Here is a 15,664-nt window from a genome sequence, read left to right on the forward strand (position 1 = left end):
TCTATGAGGTAGGCTGTAAGAGGCATGCTTTCCTCTTCTGCAGTTCTTCTAGTGCTCCAATAGTAGCAACATTTGGGGTTGTTGTTCGGGGTTTAGTTCACAGATTTACACAGGATTATTTCATTGCAGAATGATCGGGATGTGATGCCCACTTATGGTAGAGTTGTCAGATCATTTTAAAATCCTGTGGGTACTGGCTTACTGCAAAACAGAGCCTGACTTTTCACTCCTTACTGTATATTGACAATTTTTTGAAAGAAAACATACTTGTTTTGCAACTTGTTTTATCTGCTGTTGTTTAAGACATGTTATCCACCTGTATCATGCAATCTGCTTTCCTTCCTCAGAATTTTTAATACCTAGGCTACTTAATATCACAAAGCCTGGGGCTCAGCTGGGTGATTTCCCCGTTCATGGGGACAGCACATGGAGTAGCACAGATACTTTAAATTAGAGAGCCCAGTATATACGTGTAGCAAACAAAACAATCTGAGTTTGAAAGCATGGGGTGATGGTGCCTCAGCACCAAGGTGCAAAGGCAGGAATCAGGTGCTACTGGGTAAGTAACTTGCTTTGTTGTATGTTTTCATTTCTTTACCTTTTAACTAAATTTCACTGCTTGTAGTGTGGGTAGGGTGAAAAGCAACAGCAGCTGGAATCTCTGTGTTCCTAGAACAAACAAAATAAGCAAGCTGTGCAGGTCATTACTTTACTGTACGTCATACCCTGACATTGAGGGATCATGTTTAAGTAGTGAAGGGGTGCTCCAGCCAATAATTCCATTCAATCCCATTTGGTTACTTGGTGTTGAGTAATGGTAGCAGTATTTTACTAGCAACTGTGTAATTAGTGTTTAACTCAATCTCTGAACTGCTGCCTTGCCATGACACATTAGAGCAAGCATTCTAGAGATGGAAGGTTCCCCATCATGTTTTCTGTTCTGTAAACTGCTCGCAAGGTGGTGTACTTTGAAATGATATCTCTGTAGGTTTATTTTAAACTATAAATCTTTGTATCAAGTTGCCACACAGCTACATCTGAAGTGGTTGATGCTTATTAGCTATGGCTGGTTTTGAGACCAAAGATGCTTGGCTAATATAGCAATGTGTGTGGGCAAAAATAAGAATTAACACATGGTGTATTACAGTAAAAGCTGTGGGGTTTATTCATCTTAGAAAGTGGTTACTAACTATGAAATAACTTTCCAAATACAAACTTAGATAAAAGATGACAGCTGCTGAAAGCATGGCAACCAAAGCCACTTTGGGCTTAATATTGCAGAGTGGCCTGACTTTATTTATGAGCTGTTGGATTCGGGGCCGTAACACTGTCTGAGAGGTTTACATTTCTCACAGTGAACCGGTCTCTTTTTCAGCTGCTTCCTGGCTTCCTTTTTAAAGGGGTTTCAGGTGAAATATTTGGGGGGGTCACTTTGATTAAAAATGCTTTGGTTGCCCAAAAGATACTGTAAGAAAACTGTGTTTAAGAAAAGGTGTTTTCAGCTGCCATGATAATGAGCACCCAGAGACCATGAGACCCACAGGTTGATTAAAAGTTTTGTCTGAACTACAACTGCTGTAGGAACTTCAGCTGATGTTCAGCTAGCTTTTGCTTCACAGTGGCCAGGGTTAATAGCAATAGTTGTAATCAAGCTATACTCACAGCCTGTTAACCAAGTGATTGTACCTGCTTTTCTTAAAGGCTGTTTCTCATTTGCAGTGTGCTGTTCACAAAATGTATTTCCATATTCTGCAAGTTAACTTATTAACAGTGATTTCTTTTAAATTACGTAAATATTAAGAAGTGTGCTTCTCTTTTTGTGTGTGTGGTTTTTTATTCACTGCTTCAGAGTGTTTCTGTATAGTGAGACAATCTGCTGTGGCAGGTGTGGGTTTTCTGCTGAGTGCTGCATTTCTGTCAGACCACTCTCTATGCAGAGGTGAAACTGTGAAGCTAAAAATAGAGCATTCTTTGGAACGCTGTGGGGAACCTTCTTGGCAGTCAATCTGTATTGTTCCAGCTGCTCTCTGCTTGCAAAATTGATCATGTCTGTCTCTGGAAGTGCCAGAAAAAGCTGAGAAATATTCACAGCTACATTGCAGTTTCTGGGAAGTGAGATGGCAGCTGTATGGACTGGATCTGTCATACACCACAGCTTTACATTCTGCTGCCTTTTAGGTGCCATAGGTCATTTTGTATTAAAGTACAGTTAAGCATTTTGTTTATTATGGGTACGAGATGGATTTCTCTGCACACTTCAAACTTCAGAGTCACTTAAAAGTCTAATTACTAATCATAATTCAAGCATGTCTTGTTCTGAAGTTTTGTATAGTACTCTGAAAATATTTTCAGCATTGTGTATTTCTGATTAATAGCTCTCTTGGATTTGACAAACTGAACCTTGTCCCTTTAATTTTCGGAAGCAGTATTTTGTTACATTAAAAGTCTTTTTTAGCCTTCCATGTCACAATTTCTATAGAGACAACCTGCTGAGACTGCAGTAATGTTCATTGTACCCTGTGTGTGTGTGATCAGTGAATGCTGGTGGGGTTTGCTCATCAAAAAAGTGTTTTCTCTTAACTGGATGATTTCAGAACAGACCATGTGGTATTTTAAACAACAATTCCAAGTGAGTTTTTGCAGCTGTATCTGCCTTATTATAGTTCCATACTGAGGTAGGGAGCATGGGGAATGACAAGGTCAGTAGAATGTGAATGCACAGACTCTTCTTGCTGTCAGTGCATCTTGACAAGCCCAGGTTTGTTATTCTGGAGCAGTAACTGGCTTGTCTCAGACACACTGAGAATTACGGTTTTTTGCTGCTGTGGTAAGTAGCGTGTACGTACCTGTGCAATAGAGTTTGACAAAGAACTGCATTTGTGTTCTGCATGTGTTTTGGTCATGGTAGCAGTTACCTATTACATGCTTCTAAAAAAAAAAATGAAAGTGGGAGTTAAAGTTGGACTTAATAAATGCACAGATTTCTTGTTTGGCATCCATACTTGGTGAGGTTTGGGGGTTTTCAGGCCTTTTTTGAAAGGCAGCAGTTTAAACAATAGTAAGTTGTTTCAGAGATACTAAAGGGTGGTAAATACAAACTTTTTTTTTTTTTACAAGACAACTTTTGAATATAAAATGTCTTCCACTGCATCCAAACATAGCTTTTACCTGGAAGATTGTTTGCAGTTTCCTTCTTTTTTTTTTTTTTTTTTTTTTTAGCATTACAGGTTTCAGTGGAAATTGCCCTTTTTAAAAAGATTTGTATACATGCATTACACAAATTTTCTTGAAGTGTGATTCAGTTTTGAATCGCAGCCAAGATGCTCTCAGCTGTAGGGCACCTGAGGTACTAGTAGAGTTTAGCATAACTAGAATTTCAAAACTAAAGTACATAGAATGGCTTTATTCATAATAATAGACGGTTAACTAGTTTTGATATTTATCTGGCATGCTTTGTTCTAGTGCTTTCAGCTTTCACTTATCAAATCGAGGTGTTAATGCATGTAATCCACTTAGTGTGTAAATAAACATGGCAAGCATGTGACAGCAACATTGCAAATAGTATGTAAAGTATCTCATGCTGTATCCAAGTGAACAGATCTGCTAATTTTAATGTTGGCTTCTTCTTATATGCATGATACATTCATCTCTAAAGTTGCCAGATTTATAAAGCCATTGGAAAATGCTACACATATGTTTTCACATAGGCAACTATGTATAAAACATGTTCATTATTTCAAAGTAAAATTTAAATGTATCATTTCAGGTTACCAGGTTTTGTCCAACCAGCAGCAAAACTATCAGGGTTTAGTTGGAGTTCAGCAGCCTCAGAGTCAAAATCTAGTCAGTGGCCAACACAACAACGTTGGGAATCAAATTCAAGGTGTGATTGTTCCATATCCTTCAGTGCCATCTTATCAGGTGGGTAGTGCATTCATAACTTCCCAATCATTCTTGTGATTTTTTTTTTTTTTTTTATTTTTAATTGCATTACTTCGTAAATGGAGAAGACTGCACACAGATGTTGAAGGTGAATTAGGGGACAGAAATATTGAAAACAAAAAAACCCAACCAAACAAATAAAACCCACAACTGAGATGAGAAGAAAATCTGTCACAAGTGTATAAATTCTAGTCCCATTGAAAGCCAAGTGCTGTGATAATTGTGATTCAGAGGAAGAGAAAGAAAAAGTTCAAGATTTCCCTCCCTACCGCCTTGCTTTCTATTGTAGAGAAAATCTCTTTTGTTAATTGATGGAGTCCCTCGGAACCACCATTTCCAGTTTGGGGGAAAATAAAAAGTGGGGTTTTTAAATAAAGCACTGTTACCTCAACAACTATTATCACTAGTCTTAGGGATTTAGAGAACTCCAGAAAATCTTTCAGCTTCTGTTTGGTTTTTTCAAAAGTTATTGCACAACATAGGTGATGGTCAGGAGGCAGAAAGAAACATTGTCCATAGTAGAAAGTCTTAATGTGCTCTCAATTTTAGGTTTCGGTGCCTCAAGGTTCCCAAGCAATGCCCCAGCAGACATATCAACAGCCTGTTATCATTCCCAGTCAGTCAAATCAAGGGTTGCCCACGACAGGAATGCCAGTTTACTATAGTGTCATTCCATCGGGTCAACAGAATAATTTAAGGTGAGTTTAATGGTTATTTGATTTCTCAGCAGCGAGGCTTAATTGCCTTGTAATAACTGACAGAATCTGCTATAGTATTGCATATAATGTATTTTAAAGGCAGACTTACAGAAAATTCAGTACCTGCTTTTGCTCTTAGCTAAGTAAAGCAACCAGTACTCCTTTAACTGGGACATACTTGTTAGACTGGAAAACATTGTTTCCATATCACTTACAGCATATCACTTACAGTTCTAAATCTTAAGATTCCTGCATTCCTTTTCTTGCATGGTGTTTTCAGTAGCAGTGCCTTTTTGCAGTGACATATGACTATCCATATTCACTGTTTTTCTCAAAGATACTACTTGAATAAGGTGTAGAGAGAAGAGTTTGAATCCCAGAAAAAAAAAATCAAGCTTCCTTCTATTCTTGGAGCTTTTTCTGGAAGGGGCTTAGCTCACTGAGTCTGTGTGGCTAACAAGGCCTGCTGGCACAAAGCTGGCTATGAAAGAAGTATAGGAACTTTTTCCTATGCTTGGCTTTTGATAAATAACTTTTTGTGAGCCTACCTTGGTAACAGTAAATTGGCCTACATACAGAGACCTCCCTGTGTATGCAGTTGTGCCCCCAATGCAGTTTGAGGGTTTGTGACAAAGCAGATAGGCAGATACCTGAAAGAATTCATTAGGATTAATGCTTGTTACAAACTTTTCTTTCTGTTTTTTTTTTTTTTTGAAGTTACAAATGTGCATTATTTAGAAATACCTTGGTTGCAGCTTTCAAACCATCAGCAATGTCCTTTTGTGAGTGCAGAGACTTAAATAGCATCTCCGAGAATACGAATAGAATATGAATAGAATTCTTTCTGTGTGAAGGTTCTTTTTATCCTCTTCATTTGTAGTTACATTTGAGGTTCAGTGAAGTCATAGGTAGACCTAATCCCAGACATTTTTGAAGTAAGTTTTGTTGCTTGATCTTTTGCATCATTTAGAATGCCCCCCTCTTTTGAACAGGGAAACATTTGTCAGGAATTCAGAGCAGACTAGCAACTAATGACAGCATCTTGCTTTTATCAAAAGAGTTACACTGCAGCACTTTGACAAGGCCAACAGAATACTGTTCTGCAGGAACTGAATAGTCTCACACCTGCAGGTCACTGTTGAAAACTATAATTGCTGTGTCAGAGCACATATCCCATACAGATATGAGTCAATGTGGTTTAGTTTTCACTGAGGTTTGTCTGCTTTAATGGAAGGCAATCTTTAAATTAAAATTATATAGCTGAACTATGGGACAAAGGATGGAACAAACCCCTTCTGACAACATGGGTAAAAATGGTAACTCCAACAGGATTACATGTACCTTTTCCTTTCTGCCATTTGAAATATGTTATTTTTTTTTCACCCACATTCCCATTGGAATGCTTTTCTCTTAGCATAGAAATGAAGTACAGGAATTTTAAGCACCGTTCTGATTATGGTCTACCAACCTGATGTTCTACCTCTGGCAGCATGAAGTTAGTGGTTTGACTTGCCTGTGTCTGTTACTCATCTGATTTTTTTTCCCTGGGTGCTCTGAAAAATACCTGGCATAAATAAATTTATCCATTTTTCCTACATATTCCAAACAGAAGAAAGGTGGTTGATGTCCTTGAGTCATCTTTCTTTTCCCACACCCTTTTTGTAAGGCCACGGAAAGGCACTCATCTCTGTAAGCTGTGTTACTGCACTCTGAAGCAGAGGTGTGCTTGATTGTTGTGCTGAATGAGCTGGCTCGGCTGCATGGGGCCAGCCTCCAGCTGAGGGACTGCATCAGAAAGCTTCATGGTAGGTTCTGTGGTGATAGTTTAACTCAGACCTAATTCAGGTTAATTGGGCAAGACAACAAATACGGAGTTATTTTGTTCTACATACCTTTATGCCTACACAGCAGTATTGACACAAAAACAGCTTATCAAAATAGGTCAATTAGTACAGCTTCTTAATGTATGCAGAGCATAGTTTTTGCCAAGAAGACATGTGAAACTTCATTCTTCTGAAGAATGAGTACATTTGGGGGCAGGTCAGAATATTATTGATCTTTAATTTAGCAGAATATCAGTGATTTGCAGGCCATGTAGATAGCAAGTACATGATTGTAGTTGAAATAAGTGTAGCATAAATGCCTGTTAGTCATGTTCTTTTTTTATTACTATTTTTGCAGTTCATCGGTAGGATATTTGCAGCCTCCTGGATCAGAGCAGATACAGTTTCCTAGAACATCATCACCATGCAACTCACAGCAGCTTCAAGGACAGCAGTGTGCAGGTTGGGGGCATGATGTTTTTATTGAAAGACTTCAAAAATACTTAGCTGTTACTGTGCTGGGTGAATGAGTATTTGCTGCTAAGGCTTTGATTTACAGTTAACTACTGTTTTATATGTCCTGTGTTCCATTTTTGAAGTTGTATTGGAGGCAGTTTAACTCGAAAGCTCTAAAGTTACTTTCTTAGAATTTAGTAATGGGCATCATAATACCTTGCACATCTGTGTGTGAGTTGAGACAGACCTGAAACCTATACTTTGTCAGCAGTGACTTTCATCTGTTCCTGAATAGCTACAAGGCTGAAAATGTTAAGATTTGGGTTTATGTTTGATAGAACCATCAAGGTACATTCTAGAAACAGGCTCTTCTACTCAAGATTTCACTACTTCTAGGCTTCAATTAATGGAGTAAGAGTAGGACTAGGAGTTCATGAGGGTGAAAACTGTCAAGACTTCTGGTTAGAAAGGAGAGAGGTAGCTTTTTTTTGACCTACTGAAAAATCTAAATGATATGCTCTAAAGCTGTGTGGAGTGTTTTGTTTTTATGGCAGCCTTATTTACTGGTTTTACTTTCATAGTTTATAGCAGCCATTCGAGTCAGAAGCCACTACCTTCTACATTATTGCCACCTTCATCAAAGTCAAAGCCACAACAGGCTGCTTCCATTGTGCACTACAGCATAGTGTCTTCACCCTCATCATGTAAAAGTTCGCCCACTGCTCTTTCCATCATGCAGCCAATAAAAGGTACATTTTATTGGGTTTTTCATCTAAGCCATTCTGTCTAGAAATCTGTCATAAATTATCACCTTGGTTTTGTGGCTCTCTGCAACTTGAGTGCCGTATCTGCAAATGCTTTTGTGATTCTTCATATTAGCTGCTATTTCTGTAACTTATTTTAATGATAACTTGGAACTTAATTGAAACAATAGGCAACACCATGGGGCAGCCTGGAGGCAGCCTTCAGCAGGTAAGCGTCACTCATCTTCTGTACAAAAGCACTAAAATCAGGTTTGGAATGCTTTAATCTGCAAAATATTAGGGCAGTTTTTAGAAGACGTATAAATAGCAGCCTTGATGGCATGTGAAGGCTGTGGTGACACAGAGCTTGTCCTATCCATTAAATGTTTTCTATTGTTAATATCCAAACACTTAAACTCTGAATTTGCAACCATAAAATTGATGGACTGGTCAGGACGTGAAGAGCACTAGGGTTTGGCCTCCAAACAAAGGGTTCCAGAGCAATCCTATGATCATGGCAATGCTGTCTTTATTTTACCAATAGGAAATTTGATACAGCAGAGACTTGGCTGGCCAAAAAGGAGTAATTTCCTGTATTGCTGTCTCAGTATTTTGCAAGCAAGCAACAGATTAAACAACTCCAGGTCAATGACCTAGATTCCACTAGAACTGAGGTGTTTCATACAAACGTTTATCTTGTAAGATATTTTTGGAGTGTATTTATTAGTCAATAGTTAATGTGCAGTTACGTAGGGAGATAGATGGATTAGCAATGTGCAATAGTTCATGGGCAGGCTTTGTTTCTGTTTTGCTTCATGTTTGTTTGGCTTTAATTCTGGAAGCCTCATTTCAGGATATCTAAAACTGGGCTTGCACTAGTTGTTTGTTCTACTTTCCTAATTTGTCCTGGAAGTGCTTACTTTATGCAGTTTTGAAGGTCTGGTTCAAACCTCTTAAACTGTAGATTAAAGAAGTTTGGGGGAGGGGAGCCCTCTGTGATGCAGATAGGGAATAAAGGCAGGCACGCTTTTCAGTAAGTGATACTGAGATGATGCATCAAGGCTGCTGAGGTAAGCACAATGATGACAAATGCACACAAGCAGTGGAGTTGTGTTCTTTTCCTTTGAAAAAGTTAGAGGACCAGACTACAAACCTGGAAAGACTTTCAAGGATTTGGCCAGGATTTCTCTTTCTTGTGGGTTTTGACTAGTAATAAAGTGTCTGCAAGCTGAATTACATGTTCTATGACACTTCATTTTGTCAGGGTCCTTGTTTAATAGAATTCCACTTTTTATTTGCTGAAGTGATGTCGAACTAGGAGTAGTAGAAAGATTAAGCTTTTCTGAATGTACAGAAAAAGTTTTTAAGATTGCAGTTTAATTAGCTTTTTCTGATGGTGACACTTTCCAAATAGAGCTGTGGATGTTTTTGAAAGACCAGCCTTTTTCTGTTGGGTATTCAGTTCCCTCAGAACAGAGATCAGTCAAAAGAATGTGCTAGTGCTGCAGAAGAAAATACTATAATGTTCTAGAAAAATAAGATGTAAATAAGTGTCACTGATTTATATGCATAAAATATAAAAATGAAACATCACCTTGTGTAAAATATAGTGTATATCTGGAAGCTTGTCTGATACATTTCAGATGTGTATATATAACAATGTACAGTCTTGGGTTATGTATTAATCTGATTGTGTTGTAGACAGCCATAAACAGTTACGTTTTATTTTGCTGTGCAACAACATTGAAATATTCACAATGTGGCTCTTGCAGGGACCGAAATCCATATCCTCTGCTAAAGTTGACCAGATATGATGCTTCCATTTCAGTCTGCAGCACATGGTTAGAACTTTTTGCCATTAAAAGTATAGATGTGAAAATGTTGCTAATATTTCAGCTGGGTTTATAAATATCAATGTAGTGGATATGGCAGACTGCACTTTACAAAGACTAATACTGTTTTAATATTATGAGTTCATTCTCCTAAACTGTCCCATCCAGTTTGTTTCTTTTTGTGGAGCCTGGGGTGTGAGAAAACGATAGCCCATTTTAAGATAGAAGATGAATGCATTTTTTCATCTGTATCTGACTGCTACCAAGTGATGCTGTGACATAGGTAGTAAATGGAGAAGATTTCAGATTCCTTCTTTAAAGGTAGAGGATTAAATTATGTTTAAACCATGTGTTTTAATCATGGTTTCTGAGAAATGCTGTAAACTGTGGGTAGAGCAGGTAAACAGGACATTTTCTCAATTACAGAGCCAGGTCAGAGGGGGAAGACAGCTTCCCTCCAGGGCAGTCTCTCGTTACAACTCCTGCTAGACCTTGCAGAACAGCATTGGCTGTTTAGCTGTTCTCCCCTGACTTTCGTGTTTCTGTGCTACCACAGTAGCCAAGTGGTATGGGATGTGGGGTCAATTTGCAGTCTCTGACAGAGAAACATTCCTATATAGAACAAGGGTAACTTTGCCTCTGGTTAAAGGTTGATTCCAGGTCTTTCTGATGTATGCTATCACATCAGAGAAAATCTGTGTCGCTATTGCTGTATGTATTACTGAGGTAACTTCTGGTTTTAAATGAAGCATGTTTTTGCTTAATATCACATGTTCTGCACATTGCTCTAGCAGTAACTACAGTGAGTGCTGAATACTTTCAGCTACTCCTACAAGAATAATTTCTTTCAAAAATAGTCTCAAAAATGAGCTTCAGTGGTTCTACACTCTAATTCTAGCAGCTGCCTCTCTCAAGTTAACTATCACATATTTACCTGATAATGAAAATGTACAGCAGGTACTGCTCTATCTACTTCTCTAGAATTCAGCAGCTTATTTAGCAAAACATTATTTCCTTTTTTTTATTCTTTTCCTTCATATCTGTTCTGCTAAAATGACAATCGAAATGTGTGATGAACTAACTGCATCCTCTGATCTTGTCTTGTAGCAGTAGCACCACCACCAGGTGGAGGAGTGGTAATGATGCAGCTAAACATACCCAACAGCCCTCAGCCTCGGAACCATTCACCTCCACAGTGGAAACAGAATAAATATTACTGTGATCATCAAAGGGGGCAGAAGTCCACAGAACTTAGCACTTTAGACAGTGCTGCACAGGTATGAGGCTTTTGGGTTGTTTTTCAGGATGACTTAAAATTCACATAAATTACATCTTTGCATGAAAGACCTTCTTGGGGAACAAAAATCTTTTCTAAATACTTAATATATTTTAACTTTACTCTTTGAATGCTGTAGCTGTTATTTAGCTTGTTTAACTAGACTCTTCTTAAAACACTAATTTCTAGTTTCTTCCAGTTGCAGCATAGTCCTCAAGTAGGTAGTCCTGCCACCTCACCAGCCCAGTCGCCAGCACCAGCTCATCTATCCACCATGAAGAACATCCGTCCCACATTAACGCCTCTTTCTATTGTGTCTCAGTTTTCTAGACCTTTTGTCCCTGGACAAGGTATATTTTTAATTAACTAAAACCTGTGTTATCTTTTCCATTTGAATGTTTTAAATTACAAGATAGGTGATTGTCTGAAAAGCAGTGGCTCACTTTAGTAGCAATGCTATTGAAGCAGGGTCATCAAAGTTAACCCCTCAAGCATCACATAGAATTTCCCCTTATCTCTTAGCACTCATTCTGCCACCTGTATTCTCAAAAGCTTTTTATCATCTTGTTATTGTGAAAGATTTTGTAACCCACTAGCTTTCTCATATGTGAAATTCCTTATTTCAGCATTGAAAATACTAGTGGTTTGATATAGTTCAGCTTCAAATTCTAGCCATAAATCAAGAACTTGACACACGCTGTGACAAAGGATATAATTTTAGAGCTACAAAGATAAACTAAAAGTGTGGGACTAGCTGATCTTAATACATTAGGTGGGCATGTTACCTTTTGGGGAAAGGATTTAGAAATGCACTGTTGAGATGAACGTTCTACCAAACTTGCTTATTAGTTGATGTTGCACTGAATAATGATGTTGCACTGCCTAAGGGAGATGTCTTCATTCCTTTGTAGAAAAACTAGTGTGATGGGACTAAAGCCTCTAGCCAATACTGTTGCTACTCCAGTTAGTATTTCTTATGGTATCCACCCAGAAAAAAAATCCTTGTAGAAGAATTTCAGTCCTCTGCTTCCTTGTCAACAGAAAAAAATAGGGAGTTGTCACTGTGATGTTTGTAACATTTAAAGACCAAATGCTAAAAATCCCCCACGTTTGTCAGTTTGCAAAGATATCTGGGCATAGTTCCCAAATTAATGGATTGGTTTTACAGAAACATTTATTCCAAAGAGAAGCCTGCAGAAAATTGTCTTCCTTATTGATAAAGAAAACCTTATTTTCCTGTCTGTCTTATCTGCTGCATAATCTTTGTCATTGCTGTTGTGAAAAATCCAGGTTGCCTGTTGAAAAGTGTACTTCTCAGCTTTCTTAGTCTTCTGTGATTGTTAAAAACTTCTATTCCATTGTCTCTCTGCATCCTTGAAGCAAATAGGAATGTGATGATGTACCTGACTCTAATCAGGGATATAACCATGAAAATTATTTAATTGGTACACTGAGAGGAGCTGTTGCCATGTTAAGCTCATATTGAAATGAGAGGATTTAGGTAAGACTGCAGTAAAGAAAATCTTTGTGCCAAATCTTACTTTGTTAGCCTAGCCAAATACACTGGTCTGTGCATAGTTACTCTGCCTTCCTTTCTGTGTAAGATATGCGTCTTAAAGAGGAACTTGGAGGAACATTTCAATTAACAGAAAAACCCTTCTAATTACCTTTCTCTTTAAGGAGATGCCAGATACCCATTGCTTGGCCAACCCCTGCAATACAATCCACCACCTTTATTACGTGGACAAGTAACAAGCCAACAGGTATTAAAAAGAACAATGTCCTGGCAACACTGAAATAAACCAGCTCAGGACTACCATTACAACCACCATGAACAGGGGAATATGTTACTGCATTAGGAAAGTAACCAAGTGGAAGATTCTTGGTTTGCACTAGCAGCTATTTTCTGTGTGAATACTTCCCATTGTTCTTTGTTGGGGTTTTTTTGGGAGGGTTGTTGTGGTGTTTTTTGTGGTTTTGTGTTGTTATCGTTTTTGAGCTTGTGGTTGTTGTTTTTTTTTTAAAGTGAGAAGCACAGCGTAGATGACAGATTTAATTTTTTTTAGTCTATTCACCAGGAGTTCCAAAAATCAGAGAGAATGTTTGCTAAAAGGATTTTTCTTTTATTTGAATAACAGTTTCAAAACAAACAGAAAATATATGTGGATATTTCTAAGCAAAGAAGTGGGTTTGTTTCTTACATGAAGAACAAACCAAAAATACTAATGCCAGCAAAGCTAGAAAGCTTTACCGTCTACTTAATTTTGGGGACAGACACAGAGACCTCTGCCTCTTCCCTGGTCAGTTCTACCCAAGATGAGCCAGAAGATGTGACAGATTGGGCTGGGGGAAGTGGTGAGATTTTTCTTTTTTTTTTTTTAAATTTTTTGTCATCATCATTTTTTCTCCTTCTGAAGCCAAGGGATTGCGTCTCCCTAACTACAGGATTGCTTAACTCCAAGACTAAAACTGAACATGAAAAGCTTTTCTCTACGGCGGTAGCTGAGGTTATTTTCCAGACATTCCTCTTCACTGTTTTTTTTCACTGAGCTAGCCCTGAAATTTTAAGATACTGGTGGATTGTCATTGAAGTACATCATTTATGTTCATCTTTCCAGTGTCAACCTGGAAACAGACATGGAAACAGGGGCAAGAAACCAGCAAAGAAGGCTGCTTCAGCAGATCTTGGTGCAGGAGAACCAGGTAGAGAATTGCTGATAGACACAGACCTCTTGGGAAATGAGTTATGGTGATGGGAAAGTAGTAAGAAAAGCACAGATGAGGAAGGGGCCAGAAGAGTAATTGGACAGAAATGGACATGGCCATTGGACACTGGGAACATAACGATGGAGAGGAAGGCTTGATTTGGAGAGAGAGGAAGAGGGAGGCTAAATGAGACAAAAGGAGTTTTGAGGGCTGGAGGAAAGACCAGAGAAGATCAGGACTACTGAGAAGGAAAAGCAAGTTGGTCAGTTTACTGGACATAAGTACCCAATGTATACAGTTACATTGGGTATTGTTACGTTAATTATATGTACCCTTGCTTCCTTTTACCTGCATGAAATGGAGATTCAAACAAACTACAAACTAGTTTGTGCTTTGGTTGGTTGTTTTGATAGGGGTTTTTTGTGTGTGTGTGTGCGGGGTTTTTTTTGGTTGGTTGGTTTTTGTGTGTGTGTTTTCTTTTTTTTCCTTCTAATATAAATAGGCATGTAGATTTGGGGGATGTATTAGGAGATCTACAGATTAGCTCCTTGGAGCTGGTGAAGAAGTCGTCCAAGTAACACCTGACATCAGCTGTCTTCATATCTTTACTTGAAAGAAGTGTTGTTGCAAGTCTTACCTACTGTCAACTCTTTATAGAGTTACAGATAAATCAGCTTTTTCTAACAACAGGATAGGATTATTTGAGTAAAGACAGGGTATTTATTAGCGTAGTACTGTCTGAAGAGTTAACAGGCAAAGCCAGTGAGATGCTACAGTGAGTTCTCAAACCTGTTGCAAAATTAGGGGTTATTTTTTCCTGTCTCCTTTGAAGGCCCTTTTTGTATTCTCAACTTTTATTTGCATGCTTGTAACTGTAAGCAGCGCTACATGTGAAAGCAAAAGGCTCTCTAGACCACCAGAAATTGAATGCCTGTGTGTTTGATATCAGCCAACTGGAGACCCAAGTATGAAATGACTCATTTTCCATTGTATTTGTTGTACCATGAAGTGCAATGACTGATTTAGATTCCATTTTTCTTGTTTCAGTTGTGGGAAAAGTTCTAGAAATTACTGAGCTGCCAGAAGGCATAACTCGTGTGGAAGCAGAAAAACTATTCGGAGAACTCTTAAAAGTTGGTGCCAAGATTCGGTGGCTGAGGGATTCGCAGTGTCTACAAACACAGCAGCAGCACCATCGCCGTTACTGTGGCAGCGGGGACAGTAGTGGGAACGCTGAACCACCTAAACCTAGTGACTTGGCTTCCACGTACACGGTTCTAGCTACATTCCCTACGATGTCAGCCGCGCAGAATGCATTGAAGAAACAAAGCAGTACCTCAGTGAACAAGTTCAGGCTGAGAACAAGCAAGAAGCACTACGACTTTCATGTTCTGGAAAGGGCTAGTTCTCAGTAACAGTTACATCAGTGGACATACAGTCTTTACTACTTCCATGTCCTACTCTCCTTGATTGGCTTGATGTTATGGGGTTTCTTCATAGAGCCTCCTGGGATGTTTTGTCATTACATTAGCCATTGAAGAGTAACCCAGTGATCCAGCCAGATGAAAAAAAAATGCAGAGTTAATCCCAGACAATAGCAAGGAATCATCTTTGAGACAGGCAGCTGTCTACAAGGAATGCTGATGAAATGCCCCCTACTTTTATAGTAGTTTTGTTTTATATTTTTGAATTCTTGTATCAGATCCAAAGTTCTATTGTACAGCAAACATTCATAAGAATCCATATTCAGATTTGTATTTTATAATCCCTTTTCACAACCAGCACACAGCTGTCCATTCCAAGGCAGGAACCTGAGGATTGGTGGAGGGGAAAAGAGAACCATTTTCAATTAATTATACTCATCTTCTAGAAAACTACTCCAAATCTTCAAGTTAACCTGTTCTTTGTCCCTTGTTAGTTTTTTGTTTGTTTTGGGGGTTTTTGTTTGTTTGTTTTTGTTTTTTAAGAAAAAAAAACATACCATAATTTTAGGAACTAACTCCTTAGATGGTTATTTGCTTCTGAGATTCATTCAAGCAATGTAAAAAGGAATTACAAATAATTTGTACTCTTGAAGGACTTGCTTCTGATCCAGCAAGCTTAATAATTATTTAAAGGGGAATATGAATAGGTTACACTGAAACACATTTTAATATTTCTTTTTAGCAAGAACATGGAGAAACTGAAA

General features: G+C 38.3%; 1 protein-coding gene across 4 annotated transcripts in view; it reads left to right on the top strand.

Annotated features, from left to right (window-relative positions):
- Nucleotides 1-15,406, top strand: part of R3HDM1 (R3H domain containing 1) — a 53,728-nt gene extending 38,322 nt beyond the window's left edge. For all 4 annotated transcript variants that reach the window (XM_054381099.1, XM_054381096.1, XM_054381097.1 and 1 more), the window contains 9 exons: nucleotides 3,767-3,921; nucleotides 4,492-4,640; nucleotides 6,822-6,925; nucleotides 7,889-7,897; nucleotides 10,608-10,771; nucleotides 10,976-11,120; nucleotides 12,451-12,533; nucleotides 13,389-13,473; nucleotides 14,524-15,406. In XM_054381099.1, the coding sequence (XP_054237074.1) occupies nucleotides 3,767-3,921; nucleotides 4,492-4,640; nucleotides 6,822-6,925; nucleotides 7,889-7,897; nucleotides 10,608-10,771; nucleotides 10,976-11,120; nucleotides 12,451-12,533; nucleotides 13,389-13,473; nucleotides 14,524-14,891 (1,262 nt within the window). In that variant the 3' untranslated portion in view covers nucleotides 14,892-15,406. The remainder of the gene's footprint in view (nucleotides 1-3,766; nucleotides 3,922-4,491; nucleotides 4,641-6,821; nucleotides 6,926-7,888; nucleotides 7,898-10,607; nucleotides 10,772-10,975; nucleotides 11,121-12,450; nucleotides 12,534-13,388; nucleotides 13,474-14,523) is intronic.
- The last annotated feature ends 258 nt before the right edge of the window (nucleotides 15,407-15,664 follow it).

The sequence above is a fragment of the Indicator indicator genome, chromosome 5, assembly GCF_027791375.1.
Source record: "Indicator indicator isolate 239-I01 chromosome 5, UM_Iind_1.1, whole genome shotgun sequence".
Classification (NCBI taxonomy): domain Eukaryota; kingdom Metazoa; phylum Chordata; class Aves; order Piciformes; family Indicatoridae; genus Indicator; species Indicator indicator.